Source organism: Hippoglossus stenolepis, chromosome 6, assembly GCF_022539355.2.
Source record: "Hippoglossus stenolepis isolate QCI-W04-F060 chromosome 6, HSTE1.2, whole genome shotgun sequence".
NCBI lineage: Eukaryota > Metazoa > Chordata > Actinopteri > Pleuronectiformes > Pleuronectidae > Hippoglossus > Hippoglossus stenolepis.
In genome coordinates, this window is record NC_061488.1 from 12,576,644 (window position 1) to 12,598,292 (window position 21,649).

Here is a 21,649-nt window from a genome sequence, read left to right on the forward strand (position 1 = left end):
GGAAGCTAAAGAGCATGCACTGTGTGTTTTAGAGGTTTATGGATATGGTCTGGATGTGGAAAACATGAATGCACAACACTGGAGTTTTCAAGATGGTATACTGCCATCTGCTGTCCAGCGCCAGAACATCATGCTGGTTCATTTGTGGCCCATCATATTAAAAGATGAGATGTGAGGTGTCTCACAAGACAGTTGTCCAAATGGGACACACGGCAGTTTTTGGGGAAACTTTTCTGAGTAAAACCTAAATTCCCTAACAAATGTGGAACATGGACTGATGTTAAAACATCTGTGAGACTTATTTTCCACAGCAAAGTCACAGATCAATTCTGATAATAGCAGTTATGTGCAGTTTACAAAGAGGAGATTAATATCAATCACTGTGCAATACTCATTTTTACCTCCCCTAACAAAGTTATATTTTACCTTTGGCCTTTTTAAGCAAGATTACACAAAAAATACTGGACCTATTTCTCTCAGACTTGGTGACAGTGTCCTTTAACATTGTGAGATTGGACGTTTGACATTTTCTCTAATTTCCCAATGGAAAATTAATTTAAGTTACAAAAAAAAATCAGGTACATTTAGGGGCCTGATATTTACAAGTGTGTGCAATTTGGTGCAAGCTGATTAAGGGGACTGTTGGGCCTTGCCAGGGGTTGTGCGCTCTATTGAGTGCCTTTCTAGTTCAACATCTTATGTGCAAACCTGGTAACACTGTATACATTATGACATCTTATCATTCAGACTCTGGGTCCAGATTTAATACAACACCACAGAATAAAAATACAAACAAACGCACAATCATTTTCATGTTTATGTCTAACAAGTAGAGACAGTTATACCAATCTTTCCACAGCTGGCACTGGTAGCATGTAGCGGTAATGCTAATACTAGATAAAACCAGGATGAGTCATTGAGGCCACAAATACACTCTTTACATTTCTAGTTTTCATATTTCCTCGTGTTTATTTTGCATGTCTACTTATTTATCACTTTTGACTGATGTTTCTTATTTATATTTCCCCTTTATAGCAAATGTTCCTATTGTGGAACTATAATTAAAAACTAAACTTACCCTAAATTAAAAATAACTGATAAAGTTCATCTACTTTATTTTCCAACTGTATGTAAACATAAAACAAAGGCTTACAAGAACAACAAAGCAGTCTGATGCAGACCTCTACAGATTCCTTGCGGTCTAATGAGATGTTGCTAATCACACAGAAATCCCAGCAGAGAGTCAACCCGGGTCAAATCGCTCTGTTCCACTTGTTTTTCTCATCGCACAGTGAAACACAGATTTCCACTGGTCAGTTCCCACAACACATCCCGACGACCAGTGACGCTCCGTGCCTTCACATCCGGTGAGGAAAACAACGGCGGCCGATGGGGAGCGTCATATTACGACCTGCGCGACCTCATGCTTCTGCGCTGTGTACTTGGGGATTTGTAGTTTAAAGCGCTGCGTCTTAGCGCTGAATTCATCGGGGCGCTGAACCACAGCTCCCACAATGCAACAGTGGAAACGAGGCTGTCATGCTTGTGTTTTGCTTTGGTTTTTTTGTTATTGTTTCGGGTTTGTGGAGCAACTGAGCCCGAGGAGGACAGTGCCACTGTACCGCTGGTGCTTTCACCGTGTTTGATTCCGGTGTGTGATCGAGAGGAGGCTGTTCTCACACACAGAGAAAGAGAGGGGAGAGAGAGAGAGAGAGAGAAGTGGCTGCAACAACAAAGGTAAGAGCTCAGAGATGATGTGCGCAGATGTCTTCTTAGTTACCAAGAGCCATTGTTGTCTTCCGTGACGTGCACGCGCGGCACGTTTGACAACAATGGTGATAAACAGTGACAATCAACCAGCGTCGCGTCTCCAGCTGAAACGTGTTCGATCGCACCATTGTCTTTAACAGGCTTCTTGCATCGACGTGCACGGGACATCGGTTTCTCGACATGTGCTGCTGTTGGGCCTCAAAGCCTCGAGTAATGTGAACCCTCTCCAAGCTGCTGTTTATTTTCGTCACGGATCTGAGGGGTTTTTAAAACGGCATCTGCACAATGTTCTGCAACGTTCACACTTTAAGAAAGGTTCTTCTCTCCTACTGAAGTTTAACAAGACGGTTTACTAAAACTGAAAACACCAAAACTCAAAAGGCTTATGACTGTGCCACATGGAAAACAAATGCATAAAGGCTACATGTGCTCTGTAACTGCAGCAGATGCACACTAAGGTCAAACAAAAAGGGAAATTGTATTGTCCCAATGTTTTCCCCCTTGCACATGTTGTCATATTAGTCTGTTGATATCTGCAACTAGGACTGGGCAATAAAACAATATCAATAATTATCACAATATAATTAAAATCAATAGTTGCAATATATAAATATTATACTTATTTATTTTCAGAATGAGGAGGTAGAATAGAGTTGATCTACATCAGATTTGTAAAATCTTTTTCTGTTTATCAAGTGTTTGTTGTTCTCAGCCAACGTTTAAACAACAAACTCCACTCTGGAGCAAAAATCTGACTTTAAACTGAGACATAATGTGGCATTTATTGTGATAACTATTGATATTTATATCACTTTGGGTCATACTGTCCAGCCCCATCTGCATTTCTTCTGCCCTGAGTCGTTTGCATGTCTGTGGGAGAAATTTGAATTTCTACATGACAGCTTGCATCCACTTTAGTTAGGCACATACAAGATGTACTGGAGTCAATACCCAGCACAATGCTACATGAATAAATAATACTTTCTGTAATTTATACTTCTCCAAGTGGTGTGTTTAACTCACAGGAAGTGCTTATAATTAATGGAGAATATTTGTCAGTGGAACTTGAGCCCCTGCGTGCCAGGGGCCCCGGCACCTCGTCCTGCATGCCTACACATGACGGTGTACAATAGTAAATAATTTTGAAGATGACAGAAATAGCCCTAGTGACAAACATTAACATGTCATCCTGCTTAAAGGCCATGTTGTCAGAGGTTTAGCTTCGGTGTCCTTTCCTCAAGTGTGCCCTCTGTCAGGATATCTCCTTACACTGAATAAATATTCACAGACAGCCAGCTCGCCCTCTCACCCTCCCCTCTCTAATTTGTGCTCCAGCTGTCACCTCCTGCCTATTGCACAATTAGCTCATCTTACCATGCATGTTAGTTTCTACCTTGAATGTGTAGTAACCATCCTAAAAAAAGTTTGAACATTGTGTTTCTTCCTCTTTAGGCGCAGAGTAGCCGGCCTTTGTTTTGTGTTACCATGGAGACGGATGGGCGAGTGGAGTTTAGGAACGTGGGCTGCAGTTACTTTCCTCAGAGCAGAGTCGAATGCCACTACACACTGAGCTCTTGGCACAACTGGGCCAGCAGTGACTGGATAGGGCTCTTCAAGGTATCGTTAACCTGATGACTGTCACAAATACAGTAAATAAAAAGTAAGTACACATATTCAAATGCTAAATAACAGTGTGGGTATGTTTTCCTCCACAGGTGGAATGGTCATCACTGAAGGACTACCACACATTCGTGTGGGCACTAGCCCCGGCTGACTATCAAGAGGGCACAGATGTCAACTGCTGTGTGCATTTCCAGGGTACTCCTGCCCTTGTTTTCTAACAGTATTTTATTTCCCATAGTTAGCCAGAATCTATACAGTACAGTGCTTAGATCCGCTCATAAACCCTTCAGCCTGAGATTGATGTTTCTGTAAATTGAATTGCTCTGTTCTGCAAAGGGCTAGTGACCATGGAAAAAACACTGTTATTTCTACATTTAAAGAGCATTTACACTGATGGAAAAGGGGGAAAAATATCCCACGCACAAGGCAAATATCCCTCTTAGCTTCTTCTAACACAGACACAGTCCATGTCATGGTTTGAATACATTTCTTTAGTAAGCAGGAGGTTGAGTAATGAGGATGACAAAGACAATGGCTCTGCTCTGGCCTCCACTACTCACGGGCAAATACAGTGCACACTCTGTCCTGCCTGTCACTGGCAGCTGATAAGCCTGATTCAGTGTGAGGGGCACATGTGCAGCAGGTGTGGCACTGACCCCTGGTAAAGTGATTTACCACTAACCTAAGCATACTGTCAATGTCATTCTTCATTGGAAGAAAAGCAGTGGAAAGAAAGTCTAAAAAAACCACTGATGGTCCCTTATCACTAGCGATGCAGTGAATTAAAAAGATGGTTGCCTGCGCTGTGACCTATCGCTGAGGCTGTATGTTACAACACAGCTCATAAACTTTGCTGTATGTCATTCTTCCTGTCTGTTTCCATCTCACCCCTTTACTGCACATGTGTTGTGAAAGAGAAACTCAAACTAAATCATCCTACACATGAAGCTATGGCCTGTGTGATAAGGATAATATTAGATTACTTTACTTTATGGGCTGGGTAAAGTCATGGACTGTGGCTATAGCTGCTCTCTGGTCAGAGCGGGCCGCTGGAGCTATTACATGAGTCCCTGCATTTTTTGTTAAAGGGGGCTAAAGATTAAATAGAGAATCAAGAATGTGGAGATATGGACCAATATGGAAACCAGTACATAAACTGCATGTCAGGTTATATTAATAACAAAACTACTCAAGAAATCAATTAAACAGTTTAGATATATGAAAAAACACAATTCTTTGATGAATAATTTCTTAAAATACTAAATTACCTGGTTACAAATTGTTAAAATGAAATCCCTGCCACCTCCTTCAGAGAAAAATTTAGAATCTACGAATATGCCACCTCAATTTTCTGGATATGTTTTCAACACCTCTCGATGCAGTCACCTGACTGAATCACTTATAAACCAATTAATATAATTTAACAATAAGCTCTAAATAGTAGCTTTTAATGTGAAAGTCTGTAATGGCCCAAAAAAGTACGATGTTTGGCGCTTGTGAGAGGTTAAAAGTTTGCCAGTAACAAAAGTGTAACATTTGACAAGTTCACATTGCATTTTCACCATCTTTCTGAGTTACTGTTGTATTTTCAGTTTTTTTTAATAAAACTTCAAATATATTACAAATAACAAAATAATACACAAAACAATATCAACAAGACTGAGAGATTAGTCACAATAAGATCCAGAGTATAATACAATACACACAGAAAAAGTAACACATAACAAAATTAAGTAAATACACACAAGTGGTCAATCTGCAATTTAAGTGCACTGATACCCAGAGAGAGAGAGATGGTGTTTTTAAGATTTAATTTAATTTTATATAGTGTTATCGCGTTCAAATAAATTGGAAAAATAGGGAAGCAATATTTAACAAATATGCTACTTTGCTTATTTAATTACACTGCATTTTAGTCCTCCATTTGAATACCACATTACATTTTTTCATGCGTTTGTGCCGACTTGAGATGGCGGTAGTTGGAAAGTATTTTTTACGATTATTCTGACACCATCAACGCACAGGGTAGTGAACAGCCATCATGGTGAGTTTACTGAACCAAACCCGGTAATTCTCAGGTGATTATAATATTACAAAACGTTTACAGTCTCAATTAAAGTACAACATGCGAGTAAAACTAATTTGAAGCCAACGGAAGTTTTGGTTTCTGTATTTTAGTCAGGCGGAAGTTAACATCAGCAGTTTACACCTGGTTTAGCTAATCTCTATGCTACATTATGCAAAACAACGGGCAAAGATAAAACCGGTGCAGACAAACAACTCTAAAAATAAAATATGAGAAAATATGTGTATTAGTTGAAGCACCGCAGACAAAACAAGATTCCAAACTTTAACAAAAACAACTCAAATGTTTGTCAGTGACCAATTTCAATGTTCAGTTTCAAATACTGTGCTTGTTAAGTACTTTAAGGCAAAGTTCTGGTGATAGGAACTTACCGAGTGCAGGATGGACTCCTGACAGATGAATTAGGAAGAGAGACGTGAGTTCCAGGTCGAAGTAAAGTCACGAACACTCAACCCGAGCACGTGTCTCAGGACTGTTTAAAAAACTGTTAAAGATGGCGCGTAATTTCTGAGTCGCTCACCTGCGCTGACCAACGTCAGTGCTGCCCCCGGTGGCCGGAGGCTGTATTGCAACATTCAATTCAATTCCATTTTATTTGTATAGCGACAAATGATAATATACATCATCTCAAGGCACTTTACATAGAAGAGCTGGTAAATTATAGAGAAACCCAACAGTTCCCGAATAAAATAGATGTTCGCAGTTAAATCATTAGGTCATGTTACTTATTTATCGCAATAACACGGCTTTATAATTTAAAATAATTGTTTTATATGCTCATATTGTGCAAATGGTAAAATACCGTCTGTATCATTAAGATTTATAGTGTAATTTAAAGGTGATTGAATAACACTTCAATTGCACTTAATTTCTAAATAATGGAGAGCTGGCCATAAATAAATGCAGGGCTTCTCTGAAATACAATATTTTTTCTCTGTAAATTGGCTTTTAAATTAACTCTCATCTTGTTTCTACCACTTTTCTTTTAAGCCTCCTACCTTCCCAAGTCCAGCTCCCAAGAGTATGAGTTTGTCTACATTGATGCTAAGGGAGAAGTGTGCTCCCGCAGCTCCAAATTTACATTCTCTGCACCCAAGCCACTGGAAGATCTGGTGACCCTTGAAGAGGAGCCCCATGAAGAGGAAGGAGGCACAGGCATGCTGCTGGTTGTACCCAGGGCTGAACTGCTGCAGGTGAGCATAACAAATACAGAGAAAGATTCACTGGATTACGTAGAAGTACTGGAGAGTGTGTTTCCCGTTTTGTATAATTAATGAGCACTGATAAAGTGCAGTCTGTATACTGGGAAATCAATATTTGTATTTACTGTTAGCACACAAAGATTAGAGCACAATGATGATTCCCCGTCCGCCGGCTGCTTCCTCCCATCTCTTAACAGAGTCGACTGCAGGAATGTCTGCGAGAGCGGGCCGAGCTGCTGCAGGTGCAGGAGGCGGCAAACAGGCAACAGGAAAAAGAAAAGGACGAGCACAGGAGGACAAGGGACAACTGGGACAGACGATGTGCGGAGCTGGAAAGGGAAATTTCCAGGCTGCAGAAAGAACTGAGGCAGAGTCGAGAGCAGATCAAGGAGACGGAGAGGCAGCAGAAGGTGATTTATAGAGCTAAACAAATGCCGAGCAAGACCGTTTGATTAAAATCAGAAAACACAAGTCTACGCTTCAACAATATTCTCCCTGGTTCACTGTAAATATTAAAGTAACAGCCGTTTGGGGAAATGTCTGAGTTATTATATTAAATAGCTCATTATTAGAGTGGTTTAGTCTTTGTCGTGATAAATTAAAATTCGTCATAAAAAATCAAAATGTCTGGTCTGTAAGGAGGAGCAGGCTCTCGGAGAATCACTCGCCCAGGAGAAAAGTGCTTTATTGGATGCGAGGGAGTCGAGTGAAGAGCGAATCAAAGAGCTGGAGGAGGACATCAAACTCCTCACACTGAGAACGGTGGAAAGAGAGACTGATGTGGAAAGGTGGGACATTTCTTTTCCTCTCTCTCTCTCTCTCTCTCTCTCTCTCTCTCTCTCTCTCTCTCTCTCTCTCTCTCTCTCTCTCTCTCTCTCTCTCTCTCTCTCTCTCTCTCTCTCTCTCTGTCTTTTTCTGTCTCATCCTTTTAATTTTGCAATGGTCTTAAATACTTGTGATTGCTTGTAACCTAAATACTGTATGTGTGCAGGATGAAGGAAAGAGCAAAGAGGGCAGGAACTCAGAGGAAAGAAGAAGAGAGTGAGAGGAAGAGCCTGCAGGTACAATTCAGAACATGCTATATCACAGGAAAACCTTTGTCTCTGTTGTTCTTTTATTCTAAAACCTCCCTCTCTTTTTCCGTGGTGTCATTTTTCAGACCAAGCTGGAACAGACAGAAGGAGAACTCAGAAGTCTGTCGAAGGAGTTCCAGGGTCTGAGGACCTCACTGGCCCAGAGAGACACCAGTGTCCTTCAGCTCCAAAACACCATCACCACTCTCACACAGAAACTCACCACTGCACACAGGAAAGAGGTCAGATGTTTATTTGATAGAATGATGGGATTGAAAGGAAGTTTGAGAATTTATTTGAGGCAATCATGTGGTCCTTCTACAATTTATCCCAAAACCTTCATCGTAAAACTGCTAGAGTTCAAATATTTCATATTTAGTATTAGATATTTTCAGGACTGGTATTAGGCAGTGCTGGAAGAAAAACTAAAACATTTTACTGAAGTAAAAGTACAAATAAATAGACAAAAATGTTCTCAGGTAAAAGTAAAAGCACCACATTAACTTTTGAACAGTAACGGAAAAAGGACTTGCTTTTAAGTGTATAGTTTGCACATATTAAAAGCCAAAGTAGTAGCGAGCGTAGTCTGTTCCTTGATGCAGTGGTCTCCGACATCACCATGGCTGAGTCACAGCCTTCTTGTCCTCCTCTTGGTTTCTTCACCACTGATGCTGCAGGAGGCGGGGTCTAACGTTACCTGCCTGCTCTGATTGGATCAATTCCCCCTCTTGTTATTGATTACTTTAAAAATATAAACAACAATGTGAACATGTAACTCAATGCAATGTAAAACTGTAGTGGTGTAGAAAGTAAAAGTGAGAGTACCTAAAAATCAATCTACCTAAGTAAAGTATGAAAGACACATGAAAAATGTACTTTGTTACATCCCATCTCTGGCATTGTGCTATGTAGCAGATCACCTATAGCAACACACAAGTTGTCAACATGTACACTTTGTTGTTCTCCTATGGCCAGGCGGCGAGCGAGGCCGTACTGAAAGAGATGCGGAGCCTGCGGGAGCGTCTGAACGCCAGTGAGCGCTCCGCTGAGGGCTTGAAGTGTGACCTGAGCGTCATGGTAGCCAACAGGGATCACGGGCAGACCGAAGTGCATCAGGCTCGTCTGCAGGCCGCACAACTCACCCTTCAGCTGGCAGATTCCAGTCTTGCGTTGAGAGAGGGAAGAGCCCACTGGGCCCAGGAGAGGCAGAGTCTGCAGCGTGCGACTGAGGTACTGCATCACTGCAGAACATAAAGGATTTAGAACATTTAATCTACTTGTTCAGTGGTAGATAAAAAGTTTGGAATATATTTTACCATATGTCTCGCTAGTGTCCAAATATATGGGCTGTTAAATGTTGTTAAATGTCATTATGTTGCAAAACAGCAAATGTTCTCGCAGGTGGTGCACATTGCAGATCTTAATGTGCTGCAACTATGAAGTCAAGTCTTTTTACACATGGTCCAGTGACCTCACTGCCTGAGGAGAATATGTGTGTGTGTGTGTGTGTTTCACACTGACAGAAGGATCACGAGCAGCTGGAGAGACTCAATTTAGAGCTGCAGAGGATGGAGGAGAGGCTGCAGGAGGAGAGGATGGAGAGAGTGAAGCTGGAGGTTGAGCTCGGAAGAGAAAAGGATTGCAACCGGGTGAGAAAAACTGCATCAGCTTAAAATCCATGTGACAGATGCTTTTTTCTAAAATCACTCATAATACTGTACGTGCATTCCAGTCCCACAGTATTGGTTCGAGTCGTCTGATGACACTGTATCCTGCTGTCTTATGATTCCTGTTCTGCAGGTTCAGCTGAGTGAAACCCGCAGGGAGCTCCAGGAGCTAAAGGCCAGCCTGAGGGTCGCCCAAAAAGAGAAGGAGCAGCTAATCGGAGAGAAGCAGGTGAGAAACACTCTTTTCACCGTTTTTTTCAAAAAATAACATGTCCGGATAATTGGGTCCGGACATTATCCCGACGTTACCTTACATATTAACATATTGTTGTGAACACATCTGACCCTGACAATCTCCTGCCCCGTTCACAACAACCGGAACATCTCCAGATTTAGGGTGACGCCCTATCGTCAAAAACTTTCGAACCTAATTGTCTTTACAAGTTGACATCTTAATCTGTTTCTTCTACGTGTATGCCACCTCTTTTTCAACCTGAGATATTTGTATTACTTTGTATTACTTTCGTCATCAACGCGCCCACACTTCCCGTGAATTCTCTGGACAATATCCTCCAGTTTTTACTACGGAACTGGCAGGTGAAACTCTGGAGAAAGTCTGGAGCAAGTGACATTTGCATTCTGGAGTTCAGTGCATGTCTGAAAGCACCTTTTGATTCACAGGGAACAACTTCAATCTCTGCCGAGAGGAAGTTTGTCCAAAAAGTGGAAAAACTATCCTGTTTTGAAAGTCGATATATTCATGTGTAAATACCGACTGACTTTGTGCCTTGTTCAGTATCTGCAAATAAGGTTTTAAGGCTGTTGAATAGCTTGTATGGATTAACAAATAAATTTCAAGTGTCTTATCCTTATCAGCTCCCAACAGCAGTACTTCATTCATTATCTGCTTTAAATTTAGTTACAATTTCCTCCACCATCAAGCTCTGGTGCAGCTAATAGCTTTGTATTAACGACGTATTCATGTCCGGAAGCTTATTGGTGTAACATATACACGAGTATACAAGTGTTATGAATATGCCAGGTGTTAGGAATCGTCTCTCTGTTGTTGTCTTCTTAGTTGTTATTGCGCAATATAAATAGTTTATAGTGCAATATAAATCAGTGGATTTCAGGGCAGTCAGTGCTGCCGCCGTTAAAGTGCCTGCAGATTTATATTTTTTTGTTTTTTTTGTGGCTTAACCACCATCACATTTGCCCACAACTGACAGAGTAGATAGTCGATGTTTTTGAAAATCAGCGTCCAGCTCAGTCGTAACATCCGTACGGGAGCACAGCCGCCAATCTGTGGCACAATATAAATCAAACAATAGTTTAAATGTCCCCTCTACAATGATAATAACATTGATGCAATAACAAATGTTTTGTTTTTGTATTTGCTGTGGATTTGGCTTGAAGAGGTCAGACAGCATGAGGGTAATGAGGGTGTGGGTTGTTGCTGCTGCAGCCATGATGAGAGTCCGGCTCGGCTCTGAGATGTGACGGCTGTGTTTTACACTGCAGGAGCTGATGGAGTACATCTGTCAGCTGGAGCAGAGGATGGGAACAGTGTCCGGTGCCAAGTGGAGCGCTGCCCTGATCGCCTCTACAGGTGAATGGAGCCACACATTAATCTGCTGTGTGCTCTGCAGATGTGAACAATAAAAGCGTTAACTATTATTCAACAGCAGCGCTAAATACTGTTAAGAACGACCTGTGTCATGGGCCACAGGGGCTGCATTGAGAAAGGAAGAGTGATCACTTTTCTTCTTTGCCAATGTGTCTGTCTAGCAGGGCGGCCCGACAGTGTGTTATCTGACTCCGAGGACGAAAACCCCGAGGCCCTGCAGCCCCTCCGTCCACCGAGACCTCTTGGACACTACAGCCTGTGTGAGCAGGGCCAGCCCGACTCCTTGCTCCTCACCACCCCTCCTCCCTCCCCTCGGGAGATGGAGAGGAGCGCGGTGGTCATCAACCAGCCGGCTCCTCTCTCCTCACCACGCCAGGCCAACGCTGACACTCTGTCGCACAGCTCGGATTCGGTGAGACACACTATCTGAGCCGCTCAGCGCCACCGCGGCGTAATTATATGTGCTACTGAAAATGAGCTATGTCTTCTTCATGCTGATGCACACCAGTTAAACACAGGCAATGGATCATTTGATATCGACATTATCAGAATTGCAATTAGGCTGCTAGCCTGCAAGTTATTAGACTGTAATTTTAATAGCTGCTGGATAGATAAGTGTTAAAGTGTCTTTGTGTGTGTGTGTGTGTGTGTGTGTGTGTGTGTGTGTGTGTGTGTGTGTGTGTGTGTGTGTGTGTGTGTGTGTGTGTGTGTGTGTGTGTGTGTGTGTGTGTGTGTGTGTGTGTGTGTGTGTGTGTGTGTGTAGGAAGAGGAATCCGATCCAGTTCAGTGTGGCACACACAGCTCTGGAGAGGAAACGGCACTTCTGCTGCCCGAGCACACAGACACCGTCCTCAGGTACAACGTCCCACCTGAAACACACATAATCATATATTTATATATAATATATATATTATACATATATATATATATATATATATACACAGGTGGAGAGAATAGTAATCCCATCCATAATGCTCTGTTATTAAAGGAATAATACTGCATTGTCCTACATTAAAGAGTGACTTTCATCGGGGTAGAAAGTAACTAAGTACATTTACTCAAGCACAGTAATTGTGAATAATTTTGAGGTACTTAAGGTATTAAGTATTAAGTATTAGGTAGCATAAATATTTTTATGCTACCTAATACTTGTACCCCACTACATTTATATTTCTTCTTTTCTACTCCATTAACCCTCTCACTCAGATTTATCTCGAGTCTCTGGAGGAGCCTGAACTAAACTACCTAAAGCATTAAAATATGATATATTAGTCACTACGGTAACTATTCTGAATAAGAATATTCTGGTGATGAAACAATTTTACTAAATAACTATGATAAATACAAATATATATTTATATTATATTTATAATGTGAATGGACACATGGACGTTCTGCTTACACATTGAAGGATATTTCCCACTGTGAGGGGCAAGGCATTAGTAAAGGAGCGACGATGAGACAATCACAGCAAATTGATCCCAGTTGAAAACATGATGTGTAAAAATAGATTTTAAAGATAGAATTTACTTTCCCGACTGCGTATTGAAATGAAAATTTCTACCTGTCGTGCGGCTGGTTTTAAACTGCAACGTGCGTCGTATTTCACGAGCTCCCGACTTGATTTGTGTGCACAGCCTTACTCTGCGAAGCCATAGGTGAACACAGCCGGCAGATAAATGCAGTAGATTCAAAAGTATCATAACAGTCCTGGAAATGTAGAAAAGCAAAAGCGTAAAGTATCTCCCAATGGAAGAACAAAGTACTTGTACTTAGGAATTGTTCTTAAACATGGTGCGTCAGTAAATCTGCTCCCTTACCTACACAGACAAGGTGTACACAATGATTTCAGAGCTCGCTAATGCACACAGACCCACTGCGACCAATTATTTATGGTGACAGGGCGAGTATGGCCGGAAGATGGAAGTTTTGAATATGTGGTCGTAAAAGAAGTTGAGTCAGGGTGAGGCGGGGGAGACAGTCTGAAACAGAGCCAGGGCGTGGGAGGGGCGATGGGAGGACAAGGGGACAGATAAGTTGACAGCAAGCTGTAGCAATGATTTACCTGAGGGGTGTACCGCAGTCACGGGCCAATTTTCAGCGTCATTAAAGCCCTCGCGCTCCCACTCACTCACTCCTTCAGTCTCACCTCCTCTTTCGACCAGAATGTGTGTTTCTTTCAGGTTTTTCACACACCCTGCTTTGTGTCTCCCTCCAGTGATCTGGCCGACACCTCGCTATGGTAACCAGTGGACCGTCCGGCCGCAGCCACGACGAGTGACCCAAGGAGCGGAGGGGAGTGAGCGTGGTGCCACATAACGTCCACATTACTTCCGCTTACAAGCACATATACAGCTCGCTCACCACACAGACAAAATATTAATATGCAATTTACATCGTATCTGCCGTGATCCCCTGTTTTTTCCCCTGCTTGGCTGTTGTGTTATCGCCCCTTACTGTTTCGTTGTTAGGAATGACATAATGCATGTGGTGGCGGGTCAACACCGTGTTTATGACTGACATAAGACCGTTGCGTAGTTTGAAACGACGGGCTTTTAGGCGCGGGCTCTGGCGTTTGAGAGTTCGCAGGCTGTAGCAGAATGATTTCTGTTGAATCATTGCTATGTCGAGAGCTTTACGATGGATGTTATGTCGTTTTTATGACATTTGTGATTAGGAGTCATGACAGGCACTGTAATTATGTTTTGTGCAGGCCCCGGCTCTGCTGAAAATCATGGCAAAACTCTCCTCCAGCATTAAATTCTCCGCAGCAGCTTTGAACACTATTCACGGCGGCATAAAGTAATGATACAGCATCATGCTAAAATTATATTGCAGTAATGTAGGTCTATGACATCATATTTCTCCTCCATTTACTCAGAACTAAGATTTGATATGCACTTTCTTGTACGCATTAGCAGTTAATTGTCATGCAGTTGCAGTTCAGGAGATTTAGTGATGCGGGGGCGCTTTAAAACGGACAGGCGTTGGGAATGGAGAGAGCCCCGGGAACAGATTGTGTTTGAAGTCTATCGGGATGGATGCAACTTTCTACTTCAGCGACTTCATGTCTTCATATTATAAAATTAACGCTCATACGCTTTCTCGCTGTAGATCAGCCGCACTTTTTACATGTTAATTAACGACCCTGGATTTTACATTGAGCTAATTATTGAAATGAAATGTTAATTTGCTAGCTGGCCATTTTGGATATTTAGCATCAGTCTTTATTACTTTAATATATTGTACAGAAATCTTTACTCTACAGTCGCGCAGTTCTAAATTTTTACCTTAAAATAATGAAATATAGAGTCAAAGAAAAATCTTTATAGGTCCCGACATCATGACACGGTGTTGGTGTTTTCCCCTTAGGCCGACCACGATATACTGCCTAATAAAAATCGCTGACTACCTTTTAATCAATAGCGTATGCATTTTTCATGATTTTTCTATTTATAATTAACTTGAGTTATGCTGCAATTAAACTATATTCAGGTTTGAGTTTAAAATAGGTGTTTTCACACAACTGTTTGTGCAACGTGTGACAACATTACATGCTTGGCTGAGGATATTTGCTATAGACACTTTGATGCTTGATTCTATCTGCTGTATTTGCACCCTATTTTTACTATAGAAGAGTTTTTAGATGAAAAGGTGATATATATGGATACTATATGTCAGTTGTCCTGGTTTTATCTCTATCATTACCACCGTGTGTCGTGTTTACGCATATTTAATCAACTTTTTTTTTTTATTATTCTCTGCTTTCAAATACTTATTTTGAGACTTTTAAAGATTTAATAGTTGGGTTATGTCGTCGTAAGATATTGGTGCTAATGAAGGAGAGCGATGAGTGTTCGGTTAGAGGAAGAAGTGCATTTTAATAAAAAGCTTTAGCAAGAAGAGGATTGTTAATGTCGGGTAAATGTGTCCAACGTCTCCTTTGTACCTTGTCTTACTTCCTGGTGTTGCAGTACAAGTTGATTCTCCACATATAGAGTGTTTCGAGGAGTCTGGTATTGTTTCCCAGAAAAAATAGCACACTACATGTATTCTCCATAGTGCTCGTTTGTGCTTGTAATCTGACTTTATGTCTTAGGGAAGTTATTCTTTTGTTGCTGTTCCACCGAGAGCTCCAATACAAGTGCTCCTCGTCAGGACGCTGCCTCGCGTTGCAATAAAGGCTCCGGTGGCCGTGGTTTGATTTGAAGTTTTGCGCGTGAGGGCGATCCCACGTGTACGCCACCGTGCATTTTTCTTATCTGTCGTGTAACAGGGTTTGGGCGGGTTCTCGTATAATAAAATGGTTTATGTATCCATTATTGGGTCTAATGTGTCTTTTTCTGGCCAAAGATCATAGCAATATTTTGGTCCTCACATGACATTTCACTGGTAATTAACTATGCCATTTCTTTTCACACAGCTATATAGCCCCGTAGTCCCCTTTGGCTCATTGCCTGTTTCAGACACACTTCTCATTCTGGGTTTTCTCTCTGCTCACCTTTGGCTCTCCCCCACCCCACCTCACCCTCCCTCAGGCCTGACTCCCCTCATCGTCTTCATCCCTGTGCCTCCCCACTCCTCTGGCAGTCTCCTGCTCCCCCCTTTTTTTTTTTTGGAGCTCTCCTCCTGCCCCTCTACCACACTCCCTCCATCTTAAGTCTGGGGTGACGATAGCTAATTATAAAATCAATGATGCCGGGCTGCCTAGTTTACAGCTCCCTCTAAAACCTTAACTGGGAAATCACTGTGGGATTGATGGCTCCCTCACTCTTTATCTCTTTTAATTAGAAATGTAAAAGATATGAAGACCCAGAGGCCAGAACACATCTCCTAGTTTTTATGACCCCGACGCCCGCCTTCCCCAGCCCCTTGCTCCCCTTTCCCAAATCACCCCTTCCTCTACCTGGCCTTGTTTATTTCCTCTGCCTCTCTGCCGGCACACCCTCCATTCTCACTCTTGTCACAGATACCTTTACCCGTTTCTTCATCACTTTCTCCATTACCCTTCCTTTAAGATCGCCCGCCTGCCTCTCTGCTCGTTCAGGGGAAGGTGTAAAATTTATGGTCTTTGCACTTGAAAACGTTTCTCACCTTCCCCTCACCTCTCCTCTCCTCCCATGACTGATTCCCAACTCTCCATGGATTCACTGCGTACGTAACAAATGATGAACATGTCCTTTTTGTCTGTTCTGACCCATGCAGGAGACACACTGTAAATGATGTGGTATTTCGTCACATATGCCTCTCCCTGTCTTGTCTATAGCTTCAGGGGCACACAGTTTTTTTTTGGTTTTTTTATCACATCAAACCTAGGTCACATGCATCTCCCCTCCCTCGCCCTTATCCCAGCCTGAGCCTGGGCTCTTCCTCCCTAACGCTGCCAGGAGCACTTAGGTTCACTGAGCTTTATCCCCCCCCCCCGATCACTCTCCGAGGAGCAGCAGCCTCTGCATGCTGCTCCATTATCTCTCCGGTGTGTTGACGGAGGCACCGCTGCAGTTTGCTCATGTTCACAGCAAACTCAGCGGATGCGCGACACATTCTTTTCTCCGGGTTTACATTTTCAAATGTGTTTCGTTGGTATGCTGCAGTCATGACCCACTTTTATGGATTCTCTAGTTTTTCTGAATAATTGATGTCCTGTGGCTGCAGGAATATTACGCTGGAGATTTTTTTACCTTTATTAATTCATTGTACGGTTATTCCATTTTTCCGGGGGCCTTTATTCATTTCCAGTGAAGTCGCCCTACCTCATGTAATTAGTTAATCAAATATCACTGATGTGGAAGGATGGGGAGCCTATATGGAAACCTTCATGGCTCCTTTAAATCCCCCCAAGCACACCCAAGCCCTCCCGTGGGTTCCCATGGCAACACCTACCGAGGACCCACTATATGAGCCTGTTTGATTGTTCCTTGTAAAATAGTGTATAATGTACGGACCTTATTTTAATTCCAGTCCGGTGTTATTGATCTGTCTTTAATGATAGTTAATGAAAGCAATCATATAATTGATAGAATCTCATCATGTTTATCGCCCTCCCCTGATTCTCTCTCTCCCTGTGTCTCTCTATTAATAAAATCAAAGTGAGGCATTAGTATCCCACACTGGTACACTGAGCGAAGACAGATGTTTACTATCAATAGTCCTTCACTGAGAGGGCTCCTGTTGTTTGTCGGGATATCAAGAGACGGCGATCACATCAGTGGCAGTGATGTATCCAAGGGAGTTTTATTTATTTTTATTGTGTTTATGGGTTTGCACGACTATGTTAAGGTTTTTGAGACATTCTGAAATTTTTTGCTGACTGTGAGTTGTGCTTAAGGCCCCGGAGTCCTTTCAGATTTCACAGGTCGTTAACAAAACAGATCAAGTTTTGGATGCAAGATGCACTCTCACACCAAATCAGATCTCTACTAAAGCCTGAGCTCATGTCGGATGACTGCTTGGCTGGAAGCGTCGTTTTCCATCTTCTCTTGTCGAGCCTCTAATTTGGAGATGATTAATATCTGGGGCTGAAACAATTTGAATTAGTGAGCAATATGATGATTTTATTTTTCAATTAATTAATTCCTTCCATTTGTGAAACATAAAAAAAAATTATGAATGAATACTGGAAAAAAAATTACCATTACATCACAGAGCCAAAAGTAAAGATACAAATATATTAAGCTTACACTAATTGACTGAACAAATCAATCTATTATCAAAAGAGTTGATTATTATTTTTCTGCTGCTTCACTAATTAATTAATTCAGTGGTTCTCAACTGGGGGGTGATATCATGATCACGTTAATTCATCCATTAACGTGATCATGATATATGGTGCTGACATGGTGAAAATATTTGAATACTGTCTAATATTTTTAAGACATTTCTCTCGTGTTGATCTTTCACATAAAGGCTACGTCAAATTATTCAAAAGGGACAAACATGAGGGGTCCCCAGGGAATTGTTCTCTCTTAGGGGGTCTTTGGCCGAGACATAATAGTAAACCTCTGAATTAAATTGACCCCTATAAATATTTGATTTTTAATCTAGAACTTGTTATACACTGATTTGCATTTTCTGTGGTGTCTCTCAGGTGCACTCAACAAATACATCAGAACTGACAGATCTACTTTTTTTAAACTTCTGGACCACTCCATCTGTGAAACTGCAAAGTGTAACTCTGTGAAGATTTCTTTTTTTTTACACTATCACCTGCGCTCCTCCAAACACAGAGTGAACAAATCATAAGAACAGACCTTTATCTGATGTCCTTGTTCAGCAGAAGTCTGTGATTTATTAGCCTCTGCACCCACAGCTCTCCATGACCCATCAGGCCCTCCTGTCATCCTCAATGCAGGGGGTGTCATTGCTGCATGCAGTAAACCCTTCAGTCACGGCACAAGAGCTCCCTCTACTGATGCATCCTGGTAATGGACAGTTGTTGCACTCAACGCTTCTCGGTTGCAGCATTTTCTCATCAAGTTGGAGATTTTTCAACAGGGGAGGAAAAACGTTACTCAAAAAAATAAATAATAAAAAGTCCAGTAATCTCACAAAAGTAGTTTATTGTGCCTCTTACTGTTTATATGGCTTTTCTTTGTATGACAAGAGTTGACATAAACAGAGGGTAGACAACACCTTGGCCATGTTGAGAAACAAAAACAAAACAACATAATCTCAATGTTCTTCCTGCGTCACCGTCATTAATATCCTGACAGCCCGGCAGAGAGAGAGGATGAGGTCATCACACGGGAGGGTTTTTTTTTTTTGTGTGAGAGCACCAAACCAAGGACATTCCCCCAATGACTGAAAACATGTTACAGCATTCACACACAAACCCACACACACACACACACGCGCGCGCACACTCACACTCACACACACACAACTCTAGATGAGGAGACCTGCCCATATTCCGAAGATGGGAACTCTCACCGCTACAGAGAGAACGTTCATATTGCTTCAAAGAGAGACCCAAAAAAAATAACATCTGTACTGTATATCAGCTGAATCTCTATCAGCTGAACGCCTACTGAGACATTTTGGCAATAAAGAAATGATACACGAGAACACAGAGTCCTCCACGCCTCCTTTAAAAGAGAAGTAAGGATATACACAAGACAAGATGATATAATGGCTTTTGGGATGAGAAGGTAGTTGTGTCGCATGGATGCCAGCTGCAAGCACAGGGGAGGGGGCTGACGACGACAATGACGACGATGATGAGTCGCCCCCTCCCCTCTGAGAGACTGGCATCCATGCTGTTTTTCAGACTTGTCACCTTCTATGTACACGCTGAGGGGTTGAGCTGATCGAAACGGCTTCAAGAACACACACATAAATATTGCCTGTTTTCTAGCGTGCCTGAACAGCAGCTAGGGTTTGGTCCTTACTGAAAAGCCCTGAGTCTGATTCCAACATGTCTTCCACAAGGATTCCTGCTCTCCACTTTGCATATGTCTTTGATTATTGTGTTGATGCATAATGTTGCTACGACGTGTGGATGTTTTTTTTTTGTGTGTGTGTATTTTGGCTACTGGCATCACAGGGGAGTGCTCTCAGGTTGATTGTATTTCATGTGTTGACGCTGTCCTCGTTCTGGACTTGCTAACGGAGACATCAACTCACGGACAGTGACCTTACTCTCAGCCGACGAGACGCGCCTCACTCGGATAGAGGATCACAAAAGTGCTACATATACGGTCGAGTGTAAATCTCTGTCCGGGTACTGGATGCCAGGCTGGACATCTGCTACAGCTGAGGGCAGAGTGAGAGGAGTGTGTGTGTGTGTGTCATATGCTTTACTGTGCATGAGATCAAGGATGTTTTTGTATTAGTGCATGTGTGGGTGAGCGCTGGATCGTGGCTGGAGTCCCTGCCAGTAGTCAAATTCACGCTGATCCTAACTTTGGCACAAAGATACTTAACTTTCGGCATTGACGGCGCATGTTGGCTGCAGCGAGATCAAAATAGAATAATGCCAATTCCCTGATGACAGAAACTGATTAAGTTACTGCGACATAACAATAGGTCTCTGGGTTGATTATCATTGACATCCACAGTGAGCCAAAGTGCCCAAAACAAGCTCCAGCCAAGCATAAGCAGCTGTTACGGAAGACCCAGCCAGTTCTGATTACCCTTCTTTCCCTCTGAATATCTTCTCAGGAAAGCTCTTCAAAGAAACAACTCGTCTAAAGAATTCATATATAAAACCAGAATAACACATAAAGACAAAATATAATGGTATATAGATATGTATGGACTTAAATCATAAATTGAAAAAAACAGTATTCAAAAGCAATAACCACAAATAAAAACAAACGATTAGCATACTCGATTTGGTTTTGCCCTGTACTCTTGTTTTCTTTTGAGAAATGTGCTTGTTGTCGTCCGTCTGAGTCAACTGCTCGGTTCTGATGTCTGGTTTTGGCCGTTCCCCTATTTAGATATAAACAAAAAGAAAATAGCAGGAAAAAAGAAAGAAAAAGAGACATTTCGCTTTCTCAAAGAGGTTGTGTTCTTTGTGTCACGTTAACTTCCCCCTTGGCTGCGCCACGAGTTCATATGGTTTTCTGCCATCTCTCCTTTACTTTATTTTCTCTGTAGTTCACTTGTCATGGACCATGTGGCCTGAGTTAGGAGCGTCTGTACACATAAGGCTCTGCTGTGCTCCGCTGAGGAGGACACAGTGATGTGCAGTAAAGAGAGAGATCAGGGGGGGAGGGAGGGAGGGCCAGCATTTTCTTGAGGTGGGACAGTGGGTGAGGTTGTGCTGTGTGTCTGTACTGTGTGTGTGTGTGTGTGTGTGTGTGTGTCTGTATGAAATGCTCTGTTCACTGCGCCCTCCCGAAAAGGCCTTTCCTCGACCCATCTATGCCATCCAGAACCCCCCAGGACTCCCCGTCACTGTCCGAGCCCCTGTCTCGCTCTTCATCCCCCGCGTCGTCATCGTCATCCTCGTCCTCCTCCTCCGGCGACGGCTCGCTGCCGTTCTCTGTGGCCCAGCTATCGTCCTCGTCCTCGGCCTCCTGCTTCAAGACCAGAGCTGGCGGTGGAGGTGGCGGGGGCGGCGGCGGAGGCGGCGGGCTGTCGTTGCTCTCTGTTTGGTCTTCAAAAGCTTCTGGGTTCTCGAGCATCTCCCTGATCAACGGAGGCATTGGCCCGGGGATCTCCATTTTCAGAGTGATGGCTCTCTCTGCACCTGGAGACAGAAAACATGGTGATGGTATATGATTAGTTTTGAAAATAACACTTCGCTGCCGTATAGAGAACAGAAGTAAAAGAACAAAGTCTATATATTTGCTGATAAGCTCATACTGACCCTTGGTGCTGATGCCCCTGAGGTCAGTGATCTTCATCAGCATGCGGGGGAACATGTGGGGTTTGTTGGGGCGGCGGCGGCGAGCATAGATCTTCAGAGCCTCAAGTAGAGGCTCTTGCAGCTTATCCACTTTCTGGGGCTCTTCGAGATCCATACGATCTGATGAGGAAGCACAAAAAAACATAATAAATATATAGAATATTTACAAAAATAAAAATTTAAAAAAATAATAATTAAAAGATTTTATCAATGCTTCAAATAATTTCACATATGAAAACAAATTCTT

The 21,649-nt window shown here is 42.4% G+C and overlaps 2 protein-coding genes and 1 long non-coding RNA gene across 6 annotated transcripts in view; 1 reads left to right on the plus strand and 2 right to left on the minus strand.

Annotated features, from left to right (window-relative positions):
* LOC118110845 overlaps positions 1–5,966 on the minus strand; it is a 33,816-nt gene extending 27,850 nt beyond the window's left edge. Inside the window, exon 1 of the long non-coding RNA XR_004697019.1 lies at positions 5,851–5,966. This is a non-coding gene — a long non-coding RNA (uncharacterized LOC118110845). The remainder of the gene's footprint in view (positions 1–5,850) is intronic.
* On the plus strand, positions 1,514–15,370 carry calcoco1a (calcium binding and coiled-coil domain 1a). 2 transcript variants are annotated; one of them, XM_035158959.2, is made up of 15 exons: positions 1,514–1,737; positions 3,223–3,387; positions 3,486–3,588; positions 6,470–6,672; positions 6,879–7,091; positions 7,321–7,469; positions 7,673–7,742; positions 7,841–7,996; positions 8,730–8,984; positions 9,278–9,403; positions 9,555–9,650; positions 10,943–11,030; positions 11,213–11,460; positions 11,812–11,903; positions 13,267–15,370. In XM_035158959.2, the coding sequence occupies exons 2-15, from the start codon at positions 3,256–3,258 to the stop codon at positions 13,292–13,294; spliced, it is 1,959 nt and encodes a 652-aa protein (XP_035014850.1). In that variant the 5' UTR covers positions 1,514–1,737; positions 3,223–3,255; the 3' UTR covers positions 13,295–15,370. The 2 variants fall into 2 exon arrangements, with proteins under 2 accessions (XP_035014850.1, XP_035014849.1); XM_035158958.2 differs by having other exon boundaries at positions 1,515–1,737; positions 11,210–11,460.
* A 3,217-nt stretch (positions 15,371–18,587) lies between these two features.
* The window catches only part of rarga (retinoic acid receptor gamma a), a 55,968-nt gene continuing 52,906 nt past the window's right edge, over positions 18,588–21,649 (minus strand). For all 3 annotated transcript variants that reach the window (XM_035160213.2, XM_035160212.2, XM_035160214.2), the window contains 2 exons: positions 21,364–21,522; positions 18,588–21,243 (listed from right to left, as the gene is read on the minus strand). In XM_035160213.2, coding sequence (XP_035016104.1) covers positions 20,876–21,243; positions 21,364–21,522 — 527 coding nt within the window. In that variant the 3' untranslated portion in view covers positions 18,588–20,875. The remainder of the gene's footprint in view (positions 21,244–21,363; positions 21,523–21,649) is intronic.